General features: G+C 41.0%; 1 protein-coding gene and 1 long non-coding RNA gene across 2 annotated transcripts in view; one reads left to right on the top strand and one right to left on the bottom strand.

Moving 5' to 3' along the window:
* The window catches only part of Lactb2 (lactamase beta 2), a 34,910-nt gene extending 19,415 nt beyond the window's left edge, over positions 1 to 15,495 (top strand). Inside the window, exons 4-7 of the mRNA XM_052718786.1 lie at positions 3,195 to 3,373; positions 9,874 to 10,022; positions 14,060 to 14,141; positions 14,627 to 15,495. Of these exons, the coding sequence (XP_052574746.1) occupies positions 3,195 to 3,373; positions 9,874 to 10,022; positions 14,060 to 14,141; positions 14,627 to 14,670 (454 nt within the window). The 3' untranslated portion in view covers positions 14,671 to 15,495. The remainder of the gene's footprint in view (positions 1 to 3,194; positions 3,374 to 9,873; positions 10,023 to 14,059; positions 14,142 to 14,626) is intronic.
* Positions 3,772 to 19,761, bottom strand: part of LOC128097914 (uncharacterized) — a 48,070-nt gene continuing 32,080 nt past the window's right edge. The window contains exons 5-6 of the long non-coding RNA XR_008214019.1: positions 10,238 to 10,347; positions 3,772 to 7,740 (exon numbers count right to left, since the gene is read on the bottom strand). This is a non-coding gene — a long non-coding RNA (uncharacterized LOC128097914). The remainder of the gene's footprint in view (positions 7,741 to 10,237; positions 10,348 to 19,761) is intronic.

The following is a 19,761-nucleotide window of genomic DNA, read 5'->3' as shown; positions in this document are numbered from 1 at the left end:
GCCTGACCAAAGTTAGCCATAGGAGGAAATCTTTGTCCAGCTCCAAGGAGGACTTTTGTTCTAGAAATTGTTCTTGCAGTTGCTTCTGATTCATGCTCTCTCCTCTTTTCTTAGTTGGTTTCCCAGCACTCCAGTTCTTTGTCAGAACCCCACTGCGCATCTGCTCCACCCGCTCCTGGTTTCCATCATCTCCTTCCTCCTGCACCAGGGAGCTGTGTGTGTCTCCAATTTGTCACTCTGCTCCCTTGGTGCTCCTTCACACTAGGCTCTTCTGGTTTGCTTGAGATTCTCTTTTTACCTTGCTGAGGGCTTTATCATCAGTTTTTTGGTTTTGGTTTTTTTTGGTTTTTTTTTGGTTTTTTTTTTTTGTGTGTGTGTGTGTGTGTGTATGTGTGTGTGTGTGTGTGTGTGTGTGTGTTATCATCAGTTTTAAAAGGTTCTTCTTTGTAGTTTGTTGCTTCTGGATTCGTTTGCTTTTTCTTACCCACTGCATGCCATGTATGCTAATTATCTTAATTACCCTCTCCTAGTTCCTGGTTTTCTTCTGCTGAAAACTGAGCCCTGAGAACTGGGAGAACAGAGAGTTGTAGGCATGAACCTCATGGTGCCTTAATCTAGTAATTTAATGTAGTCTGTTCCCAAGGTAGTAAAATAATTTAGAAAAGGCTTTCTTGAGGTCTTCGGGAAGGGTAAAGACCTCACTGACAGCATTATGTAAACTGATGTAAAAAGGGAATCTACCTGTGTTCGAGTTATCTTCATTTTCTTAGCGTATTATCTCCACTTCCATCCATGCCTGGTTACACTTCTGTTAACAGGCTTAGAGCACTTGTCCAACAGCTCAAAGTAAGAATGGAACTTAACATTTGGAAAGTTTCTATTTTGTTTGAGGTTTGCTTGAGATTTTTAGTGTTAAGGATTGAACCCAGGGCCCCACATGTTCTACCCTGAGCTACAGCCACAGCCTGAATATTTGTTAAACAGATTTTCAATCTTTTTTATTTTAACCACCTTGCCCCTACTGTCCCCTCTTCTTCCAGATTCCTGACACCCCAAATCCTTAGCTTTCAGGGAATTCTTCGGGGTGATCTGTCTGTTTAGGCCTCAGCTTTGCTTCGACTGTTAATTCCCTTGTCCTTCACCTCTCATTTTAGCATCTACAGTCCTGGAGCTGTGGTCTCCCACCCATTCTTCCCATCCCTGTGGGGTAAGGAAACCAGATGCCGCTGTACACTCTACTGTCTTCAACCAAAACCCCACATTGAGTCCCTAAGCATTAAATATAAATATGCAGTTATATTTGCCCTATCCCCCCTAAATAGTTCATTATTGAGAGTTTTATTTAAAGTATTTCAAGACCATAAAAATCAATGTCTAAATCAGACACAAAGGTAATTAAATTAGTTTCTGAAGCTAAATAAAATTAAGTTTGAACTATATTCTTCAGATATTTATTGCTATCTTCTGTGATTCACTCATCTAAAATGCAAAGGTTGGTAGAGCCCACTTCAAAGTAATATAAGAATTAAATGCAAAATACTCACAAGCTCCTGAAGTCAGTGCCTGAGACATGGAAAGCTATGGATTAAAATGAGATGCCACCAAGAGCTGAGTGCTGGAAACAGACCGTGGAAAATAGAGGGAGTCCTGCCTGTCAGGAGACTGAATGGTAAACAAGTAAGACAGTGTGACACCTATAGAACAAGTGGAATTCAAGATACACAAGTAAAACGGGGAAACCACCATCCCGAGTCTAAATGTGGCTGAGAAATCAAGAGGTGCTTTGCAGAACAAACTAGTTAGACTTTTTGTTTACTGTTGGTATAGATATAAACCTTAATGTGAATATAAATAAAAGCCCTTGCAATATTTATCATGACTTAAAGGTATCATAATCAGTTTTGAAGTTTAAAGGGTTTTGTTAGCAAATATCAATTATAGACAATAATGGGTTTCATCGTCACATTTTCATTCCTGTATATAATGCATTTTATATTTACCCCTTTATTATCCTGTCCTCTCTCGCTCCCTTCCCACCCTGCTGATCCTCTTCTTCCTCTCAGCTAGTCCCCCTTCTACTCCCACATCATTCTGTGTGTGTGTGTGTGTGTGTGTGTGTGTGTATACATGTGTGCATGTGCATTTCTACCAATGAATTTGATTAGGATTACTTACAGGAGCATAGATGAGGGATTATTTAGTGTTTGGGCAACCAAACCAGTGGCTGCACTACCAAAGAAAAGCACACATCAGGTTCTGCATACCCACATTTAGGATTGTTTATGGGTCTTCATCTCATTCAAAGGCCTGTTTATCCTTGTTTCTATATCACACTGTTCTAAATGTTTTTATGGTTTACACACACTCTTGACATAAATAGGTACCTCATCTTTATTTAATTAGATTTTTTAATCTGTTTGAGTGTTTTGCCATCATGCATGTATGTGCACTGCATACATGTTTGGTGCTGCAGAGGTCTGGAGGGGGTGGTAGACCCCCTAGAACGAGAGTTACTGATGGTTGTGAGCCACCGTGTGGGTGCTGGGAACCAAACTTGCATCCTCTGCAAGAGCAACAGTGCTCAGAACTGCTAAGCCATCTCTCCAGCCTCTACACTTACTTAAAAAAAAAGTGGAAACAAATACATTTAAAAATGTTTCTCTTAAATGTTTCTATAAATACTATTAAATTTTTATTTTTGAAACATATAGCATTGTGCCAAATATTATGTAGAGCACTTAGGTATTTACCTAAAGTATTTAATAATGTATAAAAATACAATAAGTAAATGAAAACTTCAAAAGCCACTTTTGTTTTTTAATTATTAGCATAGGAAATTGAAAAACTATCTTCTTACTAAAAGTTTTATTTCTCAATAATCTTAATTTTTATCTTTTTATATTTTTATGTATTTCAAATTTGTTGTAATCATCTTTTTATTTATAAAAGAAGAAAATGCGTTATTAAATTTGTACTTCTGAATAAGAAAAATGATCTAGTAATAGGGGATATCTGTCTGTGGTCAGTTTCCCATGAGCACCGTGGAAAAAATGAGATGATGAGATTGTTGACTCCTTGGTAGCATGTTGATGTCTTATCTAAAGATAATAGAATTATTTACTCCTCAACATTTTCTCCAAACCTCAGAATTCATACTTGTTATTTTATGATTCATAACTTCTGTTTTTGACTAGAGTTATATATACCCCTGGCCACACTGATGACCACATGTCTTTATTCCTGGAAGAAGAAAATGCCATATTTTCTGGGGATTGTATCCTAGGAGAAGGAACAACAATATTTGAAGACCTCTATGATTATATGAACTCCCTACAAGACTTATTAAAAATCAACGCTGACATTATATATCCAGGTGAGTAATGTTTTTAATCTAGTTATCAGGTAGCAGAGCTATGGGGGTTTACTTTGGGGTCTTTCATCAGTCTGTGCATCAATTTTGGTGCCAGAACCATACTGGTTTTGCCACAGTAACTCTAGTATAATTTAAAATCAGATATTATGATTCCATTAGCATTGCTCAGATTTGCTTTGGCTATTTGAGGTCTTTTGTCAATAAATTTGATAACTATTCTTTCTGGTTGTATGAAGGATTTACCAGAATTTTGATAGGGATTTGCATTGAATCAGTTTATCATTTTGGGTAATAAGGCTGTTTTCACAATATTAATTCTGCCAATCCAGGAGCATGCATTTATGTCTCCTTCAGGTTATTTCTACAGTGCTTTACGGTTTCCATTATAGAGAGAGGTCTTCCACATCTTCTGTTTGTTTATTTATTTTCAATTAACAAAATTTTTTATTTGTTTTATATACTAAAGATCCTCCTCTTCCCTCCTACAAGAAGATAAGACCTCCCATAGGGAGGTACATTTAGTAGAGGCAGATCCAAGCCCCTCCCCCTGCCTCAAGGCTGTATGAGATGCCCTATCATAGGTAGTGGGGTCCAAAAGGCCTGCTCATGCACCAGAGATGGATTCTGATCCTACTGCCAGGGAGCCCCTTAAGCAGATCATGCTACACAACTGTCTCCATATGCAGAGGGCCTAGTCCAGTCCCATGCAGGCTCCACAGCTGTTTCTGGGGTTTGTTTGTTTTGTTTTTAACCAAGAACAGGGATGAGGCTACTGTAAATAAGATTGTTTTCCTGAGGGTTGGGGATTTAGCTCAGTGGTAGAACACTTGCCTAGCAAGTGCAAGGCCCTGGGTTCGATCCTCAGCTCCAAAAAAAAAAAGATTGTTGATCATTTCAGTGGATTCATTTATATGTAAAAATCATTTTTTCTTGAGCTGACCCCCTGGTCCTTTGCTGAGAGTGTTTATAGACCAGCTTCCTCCTTCAGGTCTCTGGTGCATTGGGTCATGTTATCTGCAGAGAGGGGTGAGCTGGGCTCTTTCTTTGTATTTGCATCTCCTTTTGTACAGTTCCTTTATGCTGCTGGGACTGCAGTACCTGACAGGAACACCAAGAGCTAAAAGACTTACTAAAACTCATAGGTGTAGATGGGTTAGGCCATCATGGCAGGGAAGACCTAGTGGGCCAACTCAGTTCATGGCAGTCAGAACACACAGCAGACACTGTTCCCACCTGGGAAGCAGAAAGAGCCAGGAGCCAGGTATGGCTTGGAAAGGCCCTCTCCTAGTAACTGACTTCTGCTGCCTAGTCCACCTCTGAGACATCCCACACGGGCCCCAAAGAAAGCAGCACATGCCTTTAATCCCAGCACTCGGGAGGCAGAGGCAGGCGGATCTCTGTGAGTTCGAGGCCAGCCTGGTCTACAAGTGAGTTCCAGGACAGACTCCAAAGCTACAGAGAAACCCTGTCTCAAAAAAACAGGGGAAAAAAAGGCAGCACTAGTTGAGCAGGAACTCCAAAGACAAGCCTATGGGAGTTCACACTCAGATCACACTGCATTTCCTTCGCTTTGCTATTGATCCAGCTAAGATTTCAAGTGCTGTAGTGAATTAGCATGGAGACAGTGGACACCCTTGTCTTGTTCTTGGATCTAGAGGAAATGCTTTGTTTTTCTCCAGTTTGCATGTTAGTGCTCCTAGCCTACGTTCTCCAGGGCTGTTATGAAGGGATGCTGAGTTTTGTCAGCTTTTTCAGATGATACGGCATTTGATTGTCTTTGATTCTATTTGTGTACTGTGTTGTATTTGATTACTTGTATATTTTGAACCCTCTCTAGAATTAAATCAATTTGATCATGGTAATATGGTATATTTTAGGTGTTATTGAATACAGTTTGCTAGGGTTTTGTTTTAGGATCAGTGTTCATTAAGGACATTGAATGCATTTTTTCCTTTGTTGTTGGATCATTGCCCAGCAACATCAGTAACAAGGTAACCCTGGATTAGTGTCCTGGGTCTGAAAGGGTTACTTCCTCTTTTGTCTTGTGGAACAGTTAGAGGATTGTCTTAGTTAGGGGTTTCAGTTGCTGGGAAGAGACACCATGACCACAGCAACTCTTATAAAGAAAAAACATTTAACTGGAGTGGCTGGCTTACAGTGGTTTAGTACGTTATCATCATGGCAGGGAGCATAACAACGTGCAGGCAGACATGGTGCTGGAGAAGGAGCTGAGAGTCTACATCTTGCAGGCCACAGGAAGTTGACTGAGACACTGGGTGGTATCCTGAGCATAGGAAACCTCAAAGCCCGCCCCCACAGTAACACACTTCCTCCAACAAGGCATGCCCACTCCAACAAAGCCACACCTCCTGATAGAGCCACTCCCTATGAGATTATAGGGGCCAGTTACATGCAAACTACCACAAGGGTCCCTGGTGCTAGTTTTCTTTAAAGGGCCGGTGTTCTGCAGCAGGAATTCTTCTGGTCCTGGCTTTTCTTCCTTGAGGGCCTTCAGTGCTGCTTCGGCCTTATTTCCCACTACACATCTGCTGTGTCTGTCCTCCTGTTTCCATCTTGGTATGTCATGTGTGGCCAGAAATTGATCCATTTCTTTTTGATGTTCCAATTTATTAGACTAAGTTTTCAAAATAATGTGCAGTGATCTGAAGGTCAGTAGTCTCCTACAGTATTTCCTTTTTTATGTTCCATTGTGTTTAACTCTTTCCTCCTTTTGGTTAGTTTCACCAAGGGTTTGAGAATCTTATTTTTTTAAAAAAAAAAATCTCGTTTGTTAGTCCTTTATATTCTTTCCGTCTCTAATTCATATTCATTACTTTCTTCCCTGAACTGTTATTATTTCTATTTATTTTGACTTTTCTTATTCTAAGACATAAAGGTGCTTTGGTTATTTGTTGTAGGTCTCTGGTTTTTTTGTTGTGTTTTATTTTGTTTTGTTTTTTTGGTTTTTCGAGACAGGGTTTCTCTGTGTAGCTTTGGATCCTGTCCTGGATCTTGCTCTGTAGACCAGGCTGGCCTCGAACTCACAGAGATTCGCCTGCCTCTGCCTCCTGAGTGCTGGGATTAAAGGCGTGCACCACTGCCACCTGGCTGTCTCTAGTTTTTTAATGTTTATTTACATTTGTGTGTGTGTACATATCTGCATGTATGGTACACATGTGGAGGTCAGAGGACAACTTTCAGGAGTTGGTTCTCTTCTTCCACCAAGTGGGTCCTGGGGATCAAATTCTGGTCAGCAGACTTAGCGGCAAGGGCTTTTCCCCACGGACCCACCTCCCAGGCCCCTCTCTGATGTTTTAATGTGGAGCATTCAGAGCTGTTGTGTGACTTCTCTGAAGAGATGCAGATTAATTTAGTTTACACTTGCAATGGGAAGTCTTTAAAGGATAACTCCACTGAGTGTATAATAAACTTAGTTGACAGTTACTTAGTCTTGGGGCTTGAAATACGTCAGTCTGTGCTTTCCAGGCCTCAGGTTTCTGCTGACATATCTGCTCTTATTCTGATAGATTTTCCTTTGTAGCTTGATATGCCCTGTGCAGCTTCAGTACTCTGGGCATTTTCACTATAGTATGACATGGAAAGGCTGCTTTCTGGTCGAGTTTTGGTGGTGGTGGTGTTTTTGGGTTTTGTTTTTTTTTTTTGGTTTTTCGAGACAGAGTTTCTCTGTGTAGTTTTGGTGCCTGTCCTGGATCTTCATCTGTAGACCAGGCTGGCCTCAAACTCACAGAGATCTGCCTGGCTCTGCCTCCTGGGTGCTGGGATTAAAGGCGTGCGCCACCGCTGCCCAGTTTCTGGTCATGTTTTTTGGAGGATTCTAAATGCCTCCTGAACTTGAATGTCCATTCCTTTCCCTACATTTGGGGATGTTCTGACGTAACGTCACTGCATACATTCTCTGTCTTTTGTCAGTGACTTAGTTTCTTTTCAAATACACATCCATAGGTTTGGTCTGGAATGTTGTGGCCATGGTTGCTTATTGATAGTTGAATGTAACAATGTCTTAACGTCTTCAATCCTTGATGCTCTTTCCTCTTGCTGGCACGGGGCCTTCCTTCACATAAGAGCTTCCCTTCTTATGTCTAGCAGCCACTGCCAGCCCCAGCATTTATGGCCTGTGAAGCTACGTAGGTTCTCACTGGCGCCAGAGGTTCACTAGGTTTTGCACCCAGAGACGGCAGATTTCTAAGCCGGGGTGTGCACACATGTTAGAGTTCCTCGACTGCCATGAAAATCCGAGGGAACTCAGCAGTCTGCCCGCCAGCATCAGCGCCTCCAGACACTGCCAGGCGCTGAAGCCCCTTGAAGAGGGAAGGCTTCTGGGAATCCACTGCCGAAACAGGGCAGGCCTGCAAGGGAACGGGAAATGTCTCTATCACTGTTGCTCCTGTTAACTGAGTTCTCCCATAAACCACACTTTAGCTGTGGAACTTTGGTAAGACTTGCCCTCTATACTTTAACTCACAGTGTTGACATGTCAGGTTTCCATAGCAACTGTAAAATGGTACATTTCCAATCTCCAGAAGAAGAAACCTGTTCTATGTCAGATATCACTGCACTGATTACACTATGAATGTTCCCTCCATCGTGGAAGCTAAAAAGAACCCAGCAAGAGCCCCGAAGGAAAAGGGGGATTGGTTTGTTTTCTGACTTGCTCCTAACAAACAGCCAGGGGAGGATCTGTCCGCGCACTTGCAGTCTCTCCTGAGTTCTCGGCGCTTAGGAAATAGTGTACCGTATAGCTGGGCGTGCATATCATCATGACATGAGGTGAGTAGGCTCTATCGCTGCAGGAAAGCCAAAGGAGCAGCTGCCCAAGGCACCCCCAAGCTGGGCCAAAGAGAGGCCGCCTGCAGAGGTTCTCAGTGGAGCCAGTGAACCTCACATCTTATTAGCAGGGACATGTTTTTATGGAAATTATGCTCTGTCGCCATAGTTACCTTACAGTAAAGACTGCTTCCCTGTAGGTATCATGCAGGGGCCTTTATAGCTATGTGCTTACAAAGCCCTGTGAAGTAGGTGCTGGTATCACTACACCCCTGAAGAAACAGGCTAAGAAGGAAACAGCTGGTTATAAACCAAAGTCCAGTGCTCTTTATGTGATACTAGGTTAGCCTGTGCCTGGATGTTTTGTTCTTGAAGATTTAAAATATCCCTTTTGTGGACTTCTGTACAATACTGCAGTGTTTAAAGGGCAGGCGAATTTCAGTGTAACTGCATCTGGGTGGTCACAAGTTCTGGATGGCTACATTTGCTGTAAGATTTTAGTTCTCTTGTGGGCCTTCGACTGCCTTTGTAGTCTCCCTTTTCAGTCTTGTTAGTAGGCTTGCTACAAGGGTTAAGACAGTACCCATAGTGGTTAAAAACTGCTGAGTAGGAATCTCAACTCCACCCCTTCTTCCCTGTATAGCTGTAGGCAGGTTATGTACCTTCCCTGTGGATAGTAATAATACCTACCACATGGGGTCCCTTGTAAGCGCCCAGTACTTCAAGTATGTGGAATAATACTGAGCACCCAGTAAACACTGCATATTACCTACCATTATTGTGGTCACTGTTTTAGTGCATATATTACTGCTAAAATAGATCTTATATTTTAAGGTACATAATATTATATAGTTTTACTTGATATAATTCTCTAAAGGTTTTTGGTATTATGCACAATTTTTTTATTGCCATCAAAGCTTTATTTTTCCCCAAGCTATCTATAATGTAGTGCTTTTTTATTAATATATATTAATTATACATAATAATCAGTTTCATTATGACCTTTTCATAGGTTTATATAATGTATTCGAGGGGCTGAAGAGAGGGCTCAGTGGTTAAGAGTGTTTGCTGCTCTTTCAGATGGTAGTTCGGTTCCCATGTTGGGTGGCTCACAAGGGCTTGAAACACCAGCTCCAGGGGAGCCAGTGACTCCACCAGCATCCATATACTTATTCACATCCCCCCACAGACATACACATACCCACAAATAATAGAATACATCTTTAAAAATATTCTTTGACTATATTTCCCTCCAATACATTTCTCGTCCCCCTCCCATTATTCCCACTGACCCCTTTCTCTTCCCAAACCCTCCCCCTCTGTTTTCATTTTCTTGGTGATCAATGAGTTTAACTGGGGTTGTTTACAGGAGCTTGGGTGACAGATTCTGCAGGAAGGGCACTGGAGGGTTACCAGCGGCTACACTACTGAATAGGAACATGTCTCTTCCTCTCTAGCAACTGTTAGGAGAGGTGGAGAGTCTCCTGAGACCTCCTCCCATCACGGAATGTTGACAGGCCCACTTCGGAAGGTCCTGTGCACACAGTCTTTAAATCTTATGCGTGGTGTAGCTTTCCAAGCAATGGCTATTTGCTTGGAATGTACTCATATGCTTTTCAGTACAGTATATGAATTATTCTTAAATAGAGTGAATTAGCTTTGTACTTAGTGTTTTTTATTTGGTTGTAGTAATTTGTATAATTCTTTTAATGCAGGTCATGGCCCAGTAATCCGTAATGCTGAAGCTAAAATTCTGGAATATATTTCTCACAGAAATAGCCGAGAATCACAAATTCTTAGATTTATCCATGACAACTTTGAAAAATCATTTACACTGACTGAACTTAGGAAAATTATTTACCAGGTGACTTTCTTTCATCTTATCTGTACATGGCTACTGTTCACTAGGGTATTATTCAGTAAGCTATATGGTAAACATAATATATCCCAGGTGAACACAAGTCCTTTGATTATGTAAGTAATGCTAATTGTCTTGACTTGAGACCAGTAGTTTAAGAAAGAAAAATGTCCATAGAGAACAAAAATGACCATCCTGAGCCATCATTAAACCGTACTTACTTGACTCAGCAGGAGAAACTGCTCTGGGTACTTTAATAATGACAGATACTATTCCAGCCATCTTGGTTATCTGGTGTCCAGGCCTTCAGTAAATGACACAGAGTGATCTTCTAAGCAAAAAAACAAAAACAAAAAAAAACTTAGGATAATAGCCGTGAGAAATTGTAGTGTAACAATGGAAAAATATGCATCAAAAAACATGAACAGAATACTTTCTATAGGGAAGAACACCACACCTCAGTATGTGGCCTCTGGGTACATCCCTGGAGCACTGTGTGGTAATCAGTTAATGTTACTCAGTGTTTTAACAAGTTTAATATCTGCTGTGCAGGTAGAGTAGCTTAGTGACTCAGTGTACAGGATTTGGCAGATTGCCTAAGTTTTAAAAGTCCGTTATGGTTCACACAGTGGTACACACATGTAGTCTCAGTACTCAGGAAGCAGAGACGGGGATTACAAGTTTAAGGCTAGCCTGGGGTATGTTGAGTTTATAAAGGTAACCTGGAGATAGTAGCAATTAGTAAAGGGCCTTAAACATACCATAGGCATATGTCAAACTGTTAAATCATATTCGGTGTGCCTCATTTCAAAAGAGAATGATGAACAAATGAAATACCTTTGACTGGGGATGTAATTCAAGAGTAGAGTGTTAGCCTAGCATATTCAAGCCCTGGGTTAGGATTCCCAGCACTATCAGGAAAAAGTCATTGGAAAAATTAATACAAGTATTTTGTTGTGGGACTGAGAGATAGGTCAGGCACTAGAGTCTTACTGTGCAAGTACGGAGACTGAATTCAGTCCCCAACAGCTAAAGTGTTCCTGTAATTCCGGTGCTAGGGAGGCAGAGACAGGAGGATGCCTGGAGCTTGTTGCTCAGCCTGTCTAGCTGAATCAGCTCCAAGTTCAGTGAGAGACAGACCCCTTTTTGAGAAAATAAGGCGGAGAGCAATCAAGGAAAGCACCCAGTGTCAACATTAGCTTCAGTATATACACGTGTGCACACGCACTCATGCACACATGCAGTGTCAACATTAGCTTCAGTGTGTACACGTGTGCACGCACACTCATGCACACAGTGTCAACATTAACTTCAGTGTGTACACGTGTGCACGCGCACTCATGCACACACAGTGTCAACATTAGCTTCAGTATGTACACATGTGCACACGCACTCATGCACATAGTGTCAACATTAGCTTCAGTGTGTACACGTGTGCACACGCACTCATGCACACACACAGTGGAAAAGGGGCATTGAAACTGTGTGAAAGAGCTCATTATCTCTCTAATCCAGTGTGTAGCCACTCTAAACTATATATTAGTACATTGAGGGCCCCCCCTCACCCTAATCTAAGTATACTCAGCAAAACTCTCAGACCGTGTCACAGATGAATCATCAAGTAATTGCTCATGCCTGAATAAACATTGATTCTTCATTCAGGAATATATTTTGTGTATACACAGAGGCATACTCACCATGCAAGTGTGTGAAGCACCTAATGCATTTAAAATGGCATGAGATAACCTAAAGTGATTTAGTCATGCAGCATGTATTATGTATTTGATTTGCCACACGCTAGAGTAGGTGCAGAAGTACATACATAACTGTGGACCCTTGCCTTCAAGGATCTAAGGATCACTGAAGACAGGCCTATTTCAACAGGTATGGCTCTGTCATAACAGTTGCCTCCACTGAGCACACTAAACACATTAGACACTGCACTATGTTTTATATAAGTTGAGCATCCTTAATCCAAAATACTCTAATACTTCAAAGGCTTCATATGTTGGAGCATTTTTTTCACACAAAACTTGAGGTTCTATACACCACATATTAAGACACAAAAATTGAAATCAGTTTTACCTAGTGAAGATGCAGAGTAATGAGTTTTGTCTAAAGAAGGAGTAAGCATTTTCTAGGCCAGAGTAGACGAGAAAAGAAGTCATTCTAGATAGTGAGGGCAGGTTCAGACACTGGGGATAATGATAAACCGATGTGTTGGGAAACCCACCAAGAAGACCTGTCGCAGGAGCACAGACTGCGCCTGTGGATGGACAGGAAGAGAACCAGAAAATGAGGTAGGAAGAGTAGATGTGATCAAATCATAAGAAGACTCCACTGCCAGCTGGAAGTGTCAGAGGTTACCCAGTGACATCTGGGAATGATCGCTTTCAGATCGTAGGTGGGTAATGTACACGATGAGATCTAGAAAATCACACTGGTGAAGAGTCAGTATATGGTTCTGGTGCTTAAAGAGAATTGGAGTTGAAAATTCAGATTTGGTAGTCACCAGTGCTTAGTATTTCTGTGTGTGTTAACTGAGTGAAATGAAAAGGGAAACTAGTATGGCGTCCCACACCTATAATCCCAGAACTCAGGAGGCTTCGTGAGTTTGAGGCCAGCCTTGCAGACAGTGAGTGGCCAGGTTGAACTCTCTCAACAGCCCTTTGTAAACATCAATGTTTAAGGTAAGTCTAGGGGAGAATATGCAAGAAGACTGTGAATGCTAAATGAAGTGGGATAAATGCAGAAAAAGCAGTCTTCAAAAAAGAGAAACAAGCCAGTTAACTTCATGTACAATGAGGGAGACAGTCAAATCCAGTGAATTCTGACTGAGATAATTTGATAATCTAGGCAAAATATTTCCAGGGAGCTGAGAAACAGAGCATTCTGGTTTCGTTCCATTGCTGTGATAAATCACTCTGACCAAAAGCAGCTTTGGAGAGGATTTATTGATGTATACCTGCAGGTCACAGTTCATCATCCAGGCAAGTCAGGGCAAGAACTCATGGTGGGAACCATGGAGGAACTGCTTTAGCTAATTTCTTATTTCATATAACCAGGCCCCACCCATCTAGGAATGGTACTGCCCACAGTAGGCTGGACCCTTCTAGGTCAACTGATAATCAAGCCCCCCACAGACATGCCTATGGACCGTCTGATCTAGGCAGGTCCTCAACGAGACTTTCCTTTCAGATGTCTGTGGGCTGTGTCAGGATAACAGTTAAAGCTAACTAGGACAGAGATAGTGAATTTAGTCAAAAAAATTGACTTCATAATTATAATCCTTATTTAAAGAATAAAATAAAATTTCTCTTTATTCAGAATGCATATCAATATTACATCATTATTTTAACAAGAGTAAAAGAAAACTGTGAGTCATAAGGTACAAAGATATTATCATAATACCTAAGAAAGCATAAAGCAGATTCAAAACTACTTGAAAACTAAGAATAATATTTATATTTATTCATTCCTTCATTTATAAATATTAATGAGTTTCTACTGTGTGTCAGCATGCTAAACACTAGGAATTCAGGAGTGAACAAAATAAGACACGGCTATTGTTTTTATGGCATTTGTTCTAGTTTATCTGTAGAAATAGAAAAGAATAGTATTCTAAAGCAAGACCATTTGCAAGGTAAAAATGGTTTGGGTTGGTGTTATATTTTTTTATTTGATTTTTGGGTTTTTTGGGGTTGTTTTTTTTTTTTTGAGGCAGAATCTCATATATGGCAGGCCGGCTTCAAACTCACAATGTAGCCAAGTATGACCTTGAACATCTGACTGTCCTGCCTCCCCCTCGGAGTGCTGAGAATACATGTGCGCCACTCCCCCAGTCTATGTGATGCCGGGAATGGGGCCTGGTTTGTGTGTGGCAGGAAAGCTGTCAGCCGAGCCTCATCCTGACCTGTTCACACTAAAGTGTACTCAGGTTAAACTCTCCTTTTTCTGGTGTGTGTGTGTGTTGTTTTAAAGATTCCAGACAACTCAGTGTTCTTCAGAAATGAGACTCCCTTTCATCCCTGTTTTCCTTTCAGAATGTTCCAGAGAATTTACATAAGATGGCAGAGCATAATCTCCTGCTTCATTTGAAAAAACTAGAGAAAGAAGGAAAAATATGTATGTATTTCTGAATTTTATTGCCTTTACTACTAGCATTTAAACATGTTTGCAGGTGCATGGGTTTCTTTTGAGTTAGAACAGCTATCTGAGTTCTCCCTTAAATATCACATTCATTAGAGAGAGATAAACACAAGCAGTAGGGCTCGAATCCTGCCATAGACACTCCAAGTTGTGCATCAGGAGGATGGCCTCTTCTAGACGCCAAGATCAGGAAGTGTGGTACACTTGAAAACAGGCACAGTTCTCACGTGCTAGTGAAAATAGTGACGTCAGAGATAGTAAAGTGTTCTATAATTATTTCCTGATGGTAGATTAATAATTGTAAAAGCCTTAGTCATATGTTTACATACAAGAAGAAACTCACATTATAGTCATCAACAAAATTCATTTAAGGAATGTGCACTTTTTCTAATTACAAAATAATTTAAAATCCAGTGGATATACTTAGCTTTTGTTTTTACTTTCTGGTTTTCTTTCTACAGTTTACACCACAGATCCTGACAAGAAATGGAGAGCTGTACTTTAGTTTCCAATGAATGAAGCTCTATCTTGTTTTGCTTTTAGAGCATGGTATGTTCTTTTAGCTATAGATTATTTATAGAGAATATCGAATGTGGGACTTTGAGAATAACCCTGGATACTTTTCTAAAATATGTAAATTACATTGCATATGTAGGACAGGCTATTGATCTAACCTGGGCCTTGGAACATTTTACCAAAAGTTCAGAATCTAACACTTTGTCAATTTCCTATGGATTAAGTGAAATGGTTACTTAAGAATAACAAAACTTGGCCGGGCGGTGGTGGCGCACGCCTTTAATCCCAGCACTCGGGAGGCAGAGCCAGGCGTATCTCTGTGAGTTCGAGGCCAGCCTGGGCTACCAAGTGAGTTCCAGGAAAAGGCGCAAAGCTACACAGAGAAACCCTGTCTCAAAAAAACCAAAAAAAAAAAAAAAAAAAAGACTAACAAAACTTGCACAATTCAAACCATTTACTCCTTTAGAGTTTGGTTCTGTACTAGCATTTGTGGTAATAACTGTTTTCTTTAGCTACTTCAGTCAACAGCACAGATGTCTTGTCTGCATACTCCTTCCTTTTCTCCAACCCTTCTATACCTTTTACATAGCAAGTTTATTTCCTCTTTCTATCAATTTTATCATTTAAGTATTGAGTCTATAGCTCTATGTTATATTTGTTTTCTTATAATGGTATCCCATAAATGATTCATGTTTATCATTGATGCTCCCCAACATGATGATAATGGAGTGAACCTCTAAAACTGTAAGCAAGCCACCCCAATGAAATATTTTCTTTATAAGAGAAATATTAAATATACCAACTTCAAATACTATGTGATTCATAATAATTATTTTTAAAGATTAATTTTCATTTTATGTGTATGAGTATTTTGCCTGCATGGGTATCTGTGTGTTACATGCAAGCAATGTGCACGAAGACCAGAAGAGGGCATTGGAGCCCCTGGAACTGGAGTTCCAGATGTGGTTAGTCACCATGTGGGTGCTGGGAATCAAACCTTGTTTCTCTGCAAGAATAGCCAGTACTCTGACCTGCTGAGCCATCTCACCAGCTCCTAAATAATTATTTTTGTAATCCATTAATACAACCAATATGCTTTGCAAGTTTAGATTGTAGTACAGAAATAGTCATCAGTTTATATATGAATTATATACAAAAAGTATTTTCTTTTAATTAGAAGAATGTAAGGTATGCCTTTTAAAAATATAAATTACATTCTTAAGTAATGGCTAGATTAGTGGTGCTGTGTAGTAATTTCCTTCAAATTGAAACATTTAATACTGGAAAGAGGAAAGACTCAGGAAGTAAATTAAATTTACAGGGCTCAGGAAGTAAATAACTCATAAGTCTCAGAAAGTTCCTGAAACTTTAATTCACCAAGTCCCTCCCCAAGTTTACCTAAGGAGTAATAATTGCTAGGGAGAAGAAACTTTCTCACCTCTTGAGCTCCCTACAAGTGATTCAGGGGAGCACCAGGAACGAACCCTTCATGAGTCAGGGGAGCACCAGGAACGAACCCTTCATGAGTCAACACACCTGCTGGAGTGGGCTTTTCAATAAAGCAGCTGCCTTTGAATCACCCATGAGCCTCGCAGTAAGCCTGTTCCCGCTTACTGTAAATGACCCCATTAAACTCTGCTCGCTAAGCAAGGACTCCTAAGAGCACTGCTTTTGTCTGTCATTCGTTTCTACTCTGGATGTGTAGACTTCATATCTCCATAGAAAATCTTGTACAGTACAGTGTAGTTCAGCAATGCTGAATTGACCCAGATAGGGTCCAAGTTGTAATACTAAAATAAGCTCAGAATTCTAAGTGTATGTTTTCCTTACTCTCCCTTTAAGGTAAGATTTCAATTTATAAAAAGTGTTCTTTAGCGTTTTCACCTTCTGCCCCTTTTCTCAGACCCTAGCATTTTTATGCTACCTTAACACATTTGTTCTTGTTCATGGAATTAAGTGTTCCACACTACAAAATAACTATAAACTGAACAATTAAAAGCCAAAGCCAATGACCCAATTCACAAATGGACAATTTCTCCAAAGAAGATACCTAAGTGAAAAGATGGTTAGTATTACTAATCAATACAGATCAAAACCATAGGTCCTGCTTCCTGCCCATTTGGATAGCTGTTGTTTTCTAAAAATAAGAAGAGAACAGCTCCTGAGGTGTGGGGAAAGTGGAGCCTTTATGTACAGGTAACAGGGTTTAGTGTGGCCTCTGAAAAAGAAAATGGAATTACAGTATCATTGAGCATTCTACTTCTGAGAATCATTCCAAAAAGCTGACTTAAACAGGTATCTGTGGGGCTGACAGAAAAACATCTTAAAAACAGAAGAAAATCTGACATATGCTGCATCATACATGAATTCCAAAGGCATAACGCTAAGTGAAACAAGACACTAAGCGACAGATACTGTGATTCTCCTTGCATGGAAAACACACAGCAGCTAAGTTCACAGGGACAGAAGGTAGAATGGTGAATGCAATGATCTGGAAGAAAAGGAATGGAGAATTACTCATTTCAGTAAGGGACAACATAAAAAGTTCTGGGCATGAATGGTAAGACCGAGTGGTATCCCTACAATGATTAGTAATAATCATAAGTGTCCCCCATAATGCCACCACTAAAAAAATAAAAAATGTGAATGCATATCAATTCAATTTAGGCTAAGAGACTATAATTTTATTGGTATGTGAATAATTAGCTTACCTGTTACCTTGCTTTTTTCCCAGAGGATTGAATACAAACACCATTCAATTGGTCAGATCAGAAAGGAAAAAAATCGCTCTCGGTTTGCCTCCATCCCTCATGTCCCACCTTCCCTAGTCTATCTCCAGAATTCATCACTTTCCAATCAGTGCTGCTTAGTCCTAGCCATCATCCTTTCTTCCTGCACCAGTAAATGCCTGTTCACTTTTAGCTCCTCCTTCCATTCTTGAAAGAGGTTGGTGAAGAAGATGAAAAAGGGCATTCTGAGTGGAGGAAATCTCATTTAAAAACCCATACAATTGTTACATTGCCCTGGCACACTTCACATACTGCACATTGCAAGGAGATCTTCTCAAAGTTGGGGAAGGATGGGAAGCTGCTAAACTCTCAGTCATTTGGAGAGCCTAGCAGCAGAGCTCTAACAAAAGCAGTGACATACGAAATGCTCTGCTCGGGACTGTGCCAGCTACCGAGGAGACAGAGGTAAACAGAACAGCATCTGGACTCTCAGAGTGAGCTCATGGTCTTGTTGTCAAGACAATGTAAGTAGCGTAAGGTTTGTTTGGAGCAAAGGAAGAATATCTAACCTGTTGGGTTGTAGAAAGCTGCCAATGGAAGCCTGAGCTCAGGCTATACAAAGGAAGTGGTAACCACGTGAAAATGCAGTACTTGTTTAGATGAGAAAAATTGTTCCAGTTGGAATAAAAACTGTGTGTGCACATGAACAGAAAAAGGCATCCTGTGTTTGAACTAATTTATATAACCAGAATGTATGGTATTTGTGTTGGAGGTCACAGCTAATCAGAATCTCATGAGAGCATTGAAATCACAGGAACCAGTGTACTAGAGTCACAGAAAATGGGGCCTGGCTGTAATCCCAGTGGTACTTAGGAGGATGAAGCTGGAGGGGTTTAGTTTAAGGTCAGCCTGGGGCATACAGTGAATTCCCTGTCTCAAATATAAGTGGATATACATACATACACACACATTAATTCTACCCATGCTTTACACAATAGGCTACAGTAATCTTCAGCTGTAGGGAATACATTCCAACACCTCTAGTGGACATCAGGTGATACCACAGGTGGTATTGAATCCTGCACGCGCACGCGCGCGCGCGCGCGCACACACACACACACACACACCCCTACAGTAAAGTTTGATGTATAAAAGACGGTAAGAGGTTCACAACAATGACTAGTAATGCAATGGAGCTGTACCAGTGTAGTATAATAAAGATAGGTGCACAGCCAAGCATGGTGACACATGCCTTTGATCGCAGCACTTGGGGGGCAAAGGCACATGGAGTTGTCTTTTTTTTATTTCTTTTTTTAAAAATTTTATTTTATAATTTAATTTAATTTTACATATCAGCCACGGATTCCCTTATTCTCCCTCCTCCCGCCCCCTCCCCACCTTCCCCCCAGCCCACCCCCCATTCCCACCTCCTCCAGGGCAAAGATTCCCCTGGGGATTGAGTTCAACCTGGTAGACTCAGTTCAGGCAGGTCCAGTCCCCTCCTCCCAGGCTGAGCTAAGTGTCCCTGCATAAGCCCCAGTTTCCAAACAGCCAACTCATGCACTGAGGACAGGACCCAGTCCCACTGCCTGGATGCCTCCCAAACAGATCAAGCCAATCAACTTTCTCACTTATCCAGAGGGCCTGATCCAGTTGGGTGCTCCTCAGTTATTGGCTATGTGTTTGAGGCTACCCCTAGAGTTCCAGATCAGCCAGGGCTACATAATGAGACCCTATTCAAAAAGAAAAGAAAAAGATAAGTACCCTCTGTCCCCCTCCTCCAAGTGTCTCACTGTATTTTCTCTTAAAAGAAGCTCTCTCCATCCTCTCTGGGGCTCATCTGAGTCGCCAGCATCACTACTTTTACACTTTGAACGTGAGTAAGTAGAATAAAGGTTACCTATACACAGGCACCGATCGCAATCCTGTAGAGATCTGACATTCTGCGGAGCCACTGAGTGACTAACAGCCACAGCACAGACCGTGCGCATGATGGGATAAAGGATGATTCATGTCCGGAGCCGCTCAGAACAGGACAATATGAGGTTTCACCTCATTACTCAGAACAGCATGCAGCTCAGTTCCAGGGCCTAGCATGATTAGTATAATCATCTAGTAGTATTTTGCCTCAGTAGCCAAGTGTTTGTCTCCTGCCATTATAGTAACTTTTGCCATCCCTGGTTCTAGTACTTTCCTCCCCCAGTCAGCACACCCAGGGGCCTTGGATTACTCAGAGCTGCTACTTCCTCATGTTCTGTTTACTCAAGGTTTTATACAGCCCCTTTCAGCGCCTCTGCCTGCTCTCTATTCTAACCTCAGGTTGTTTGCAACTGAGTAGCTCTTCATGTCTC

This window comes from Peromyscus californicus, unplaced genomic scaffold, assembly GCF_007827085.1.
Source record: "Peromyscus californicus insignis strain IS unplaced genomic scaffold, ASM782708v3 Scaffold_5__1_contigs__length_169319896, whole genome shotgun sequence".
Taxonomy (NCBI): domain Eukaryota; kingdom Metazoa; phylum Chordata; class Mammalia; order Rodentia; family Cricetidae; genus Peromyscus; species Peromyscus californicus.
This window is presented reverse-complemented; position numbering and strand designations above follow the sequence as displayed.